Source organism: Arachis ipaensis, chromosome B01, assembly GCF_000816755.2.
Source record: "Arachis ipaensis cultivar K30076 chromosome B01, Araip1.1, whole genome shotgun sequence".
Lineage (NCBI taxonomy): Eukaryota > Viridiplantae > Streptophyta > Magnoliopsida > Fabales > Fabaceae > Arachis > Arachis ipaensis.
In genome coordinates this window covers 132,016,013-132,020,330 of record NC_029785.2, presented here as the reverse complement: position 1 = coordinate 132,020,330, position 4,318 = coordinate 132,016,013, and the positions used below count along the sequence as shown (strand labels likewise).

The window sequence follows — 4,318 nt, the reverse complement described above, 5'->3', positions numbered from 1 at the left end:
GTTGGAATATAAAATATATATAATATATGTGAAATAATACATGTAGTTATATACAATATACAAATATATGTGGATTAATTCTGATTGATTTAATGGTTGAATTTTAGAGGATATTTTTTACATTTAATTACCAATTTCAAAAGACAGGTTGAATATATAACTGTTATAAATAATATATTTCCATTATATTTTGTATGTGTATAGCTTGTTGCAGGGCTACTGGGAGTAGAGTCAGGGCAAGATGCAGTTATTAGAGCAATGTTATATGATTGTAGAAATGAGCAAGTGCATCCATATGGAGTGAGTGTAGAAACATTTACAAATCGCATTTCAATTCTTAGGGACAAGCTCGGAAACAATGGTATGAAAGATGTTGGGCTTGGGATGCGAATGTTGGAAGGTCCTGAGGGCAGAGCTTTGGGAAGTGTGCTAGCTGGTGACAAAGATTCACTTGCATATGGAAGAACACCTCAAGAAATATTGAGGATAGTGTATGGTGGAGGTGATGAATGTGTCCCTGGTGGTTTCTTCCCTAGGGGAGCACATGGACGCATAGCTAAATCTTACTTGGACACTATAATATAATTATAGTTTATCTTTATCTTGAAACTGTATGTTGCACCTTTCTAAGAATAAATAAGCAACGAACTAAGAATTCCGCTTGTTGAACTATCGGAAAACTTAAATTACAAAATAAACAAGGTAAAGAGGTTCGTTCATTCTTCATCAACTAGGATGTTAGCAACATTTCTAGAGCTACAAAATCACACGATTGAGAATTACATAGGAAAAAGAAGCGGAGTTTTGGGCTACAGCCCACAAGATCCAATTTTCTCCATTTATTTCATTTTATGTTAATTAGTGGGCCCGGGTCCAATAAGCATGGTGTTTTGCTTGTTTTCAGGCTTCGGCTCATATAATTTTTATTTAACAGGCCATTATTAAAAAGTATTTCCGACGAAAGAAAGAGCGAAAAAACGTGATATATAAAGTCGTAAATTGAATTTGAAAAGAGTCGAGAACAATTTCAAAGGACCGAGAGAGAAGGTTCAGTGTTGAGTGGTGTTTGGCGCTACCAGCACATCAAGCATAACGAAGGAGCACGAGAACTCATCCAGTTAAAAATCTTCTCCGAATCTCATTCTTTCCATCTCTTCATCCCGCAAAGTCGTCTTTATTTTCTCTCGTTATTTTTTTTTATGTGAATGTGAATCTGTTTTGCTTTGTTTATAGTTTGATTTTCCTGTTTGGATCGGAAATTTACGTTGATATTTTTTTTCTCTTCTTCGTTAATTCGTATTTTCGGATCTACTTTACAAATTTGTGTATCTGAGATGCGAGATCGTTCTGTTTCTAATATTCGATTCGAATCGATTCTAAACCGGATTCTAACATTTTCGTAGAAGCTGAGCTGAATTTCCGTAGCTTACAATTTAGCTTTCATTTGATTTCATTCAAATTAAGAGATTAAATAAAGTTTTTCATAGCTCTGTTTTGAATTAGTCTTTTAGATCTTGCGGTAGTTTGAACATCGATGTTCATGTGAAATTGCGAAACTGCTATAGTGCACACATAAACTTAGATCTGGATTTTCAATGTTTCACATTGAGCTGCACGGACTTCAAAGTTTGGTATCTGTTTGAAATAGCAGCAACTGCGTTTTATTTAGAGTGAAATGACAGATCTCAAACTTAGTAGCTTAGTAACTGGACTTCAAAAACCAGGTAGCTGAACGTTTACTGTTGTATACGTTTAATATATCGTGTCATGAACTATGATGTATATGAGTGGTCAACTTCTCGAGTTAGGTTAGAACAATTCATGACTGTGAGTTTGCTTATTACTAAAAGCAGCAGAAACTATTAACTATGTTTGTGTGTATATATTGACAACGAGATTATGTATATTTATTTATTTCCTAAAACCTATAATCGTCAATTATATTTCATTCGTAGAAACATGTTGTCAAAGAGGCAGAATATGGCTGAACATGTTTAGTCAGAGACGAAACCAACCGATGCAGAGCAACATGAAGATTATCTATGTCAGGTTTGTTTTCACAGCATCTATTTAATACTTTATTGAGTCCATTTGGTTAGGATCATTGTGCTCTGCATGGACATTGGTGCCTTATCTAATGTTCCGATTTGAAATAAATACTTTACCTCCTGTTGCAGTCGGACCTTTTTGTCTATAATCGGTGGAGTAGTTGCTGGAATTTTGGGTTTACAGGCTTCAAAGGATTTGTCTTATACTTTCTGCTAATGTCTTTTACTTCACTTGTGCTCCTAGCAAAATCTAAAATTTCAATCCACTCATACTTTGACTCCCGGAATCGAGTGCTACTGGATGGCTTTCTAGGTGGTCTAATGGTAGGTTCTCTTTTGCTCTATTACCTATGTTTGAACTGAAAATTCTGATCAACATTTGTCAACTATTTGTTAAATGTCAAAAAGTAGCTTTTCGTATGGTTATTAAGGTGAAAAATAAGAATATAGAAGTGGGAGATTTATTAGATGCACAATTTATTCAAAACCTCCCCTATTTAACGTTTTAGCATAACATAATCCCCTTTTTATATTGTGTTGAAATGTCAATAACGAAGATTTGTGTTACTTTTCAAACAAGAGGTCTGAATGTCTGATAGACCTTTTGTGATAGGCTGAACAGACATGGATCAATTTTCTTTTGGTTTAGGAACGTTTGCATCATAATTTATTTGTTTTTCTCTTTTACGTGCATTTGTTCAGTATTTTTAACTTTCTTCTTTTAACTTCTGCAGTCATTCGTGCTGTTCTGGACGTATCCTTCTCGTTTACAATATTTGGTAGTACATCTGCAAACTAATTTATTTAACGCCATAAATCTGTTAAAACTTAAAAATGGAGAACTTATATGACTAGCATTATTTGGATGGATTGGAATTGGATTTAGAGGGTATTAGAACTTAAAATGGAGTGGAATTGGTTTTGGAGGGGATTCCAAATGGTTCCACGTTACCTAAACTTTCGAAATATTTGTTGCCCTATTTTTCCTAGAGAGTAGCTGTCCCAGATTATTGACAAAAACAGCTTATTAAGAGTTCATTTATCTTATTCCCATATTCTTATCATTATATTCTCCTTCTTTGACAAACTAAATATTTGCATACGACGTTGTACATATATTTTGATCGAAAGTCGTCTGGAAATGCCTTTAAAAAGGCAACTTTTGGCGTCTGGTGCTGATTTCGCTGCTTGCTAGATTGCTTTACAGGACCATCTAGTTACTGGATAGCTTCATGATGACTTTGTAAGCTCTACTTCCATTGGGGATTATGTAATCTTAGAGAGGAAGCAATTTTGTTAAATTGGACTCGGGGAGATTATTCTATAGACTTGTTTTGTATATGTAGCGATTTATTTTGGCATTTAGTTTAAGTTGCTTCTTAACGAAAATATGATGTTTCACCTGCAGCTTTCTGTGATGAAACTCCTTGATTGACAAGGTAAGACCGCATTCTGGTATCCATTGTACAACCTTAAGTCTCTAGTATATATGCCCACTGATTTCTAAATTCAACTGTGCGCTTTTTATTTTGAGTGTTGCGGTTCTAGTGATTTTTTTTAACAATGTGAAAACTGTGTATTTTTTTTTGTTGTATAGTTACCAGAAAACGGTAAGATTTTTTTTTAAAAACATGCAAATTTAAGGGTTAAATTTATTATTTATTATTTAAAAACTAAAAATTTTTTTTTTAAACATGCTACTTAAACCTTTCGATTTGTTTTACAACCAAAAAAAATTATTTTACCACAAATTGAAAGATTCGATTTATGTATTATGAAATTTGAGAGTTCGATTTATTATTTAAAATAAAAAATTAAAATTTATATAAAAAAATTTCAATTAACCATAATATTGGATTACACAATTTTTTTTTTATTTCTAAAAAAAATAGCCTCAACTGTGTTGTTTCATGGAAAAAATCGTTTCGAATTTCAACCTGTACAGAGAAAAATGTTTAGTATTTATTTATAGTACTTAATATTCACTTATTCAGAAGAGCACAATTTTAATTCACTGCTGTTGACTTGATGACGGTAATTTCAGGTTGGTGTGACAAAAGAAAAGAATGTTTTGCGACCAATAATATGTTCTCACATTGTGTTTCAATCGCAGACTTGCAGTAATTGCAACGCCATCAAACTTACGAATCATTCGCAATTTAAAATCCCGCACTCAATCTAAATTCCTGAATTTCTATCAACATATAATATTGCTCTTTTTTTATTATATTAAAATATTAATCTTCACATACTTGATACTTGTATAAATT

At 32.8% G+C, this 4,318-nt stretch overlaps 1 protein-coding gene and 1 long non-coding RNA gene across 2 annotated transcripts in view; both read left to right on the top strand.

The window, feature by feature from the left end:
- The window catches only part of LOC107639414 (desiccation-related protein PCC13-62), a 2,144-nt gene extending 1,425 nt beyond the window's left edge, over nt 1-719 (top strand). The window contains exon 3 of the mRNA XM_016342911.2: nt 205-719. Coding sequence (XP_016198397.1) covers nt 205-585 — 381 coding nt within the window. The 3' untranslated portion in view covers nt 586-719. The remainder of the gene's footprint in view (nt 1-204) is intronic.
- LOC107620169 lies at nt 1,137-3,573 on the top strand. The gene is made up of 4 exons (XR_002349575.1): nt 1,137-1,724; nt 1,956-2,049; nt 2,178-2,372; nt 2,783-3,573. It is a non-coding gene; the product is annotated as an uncharacterized LOC107620169 (long non-coding RNA).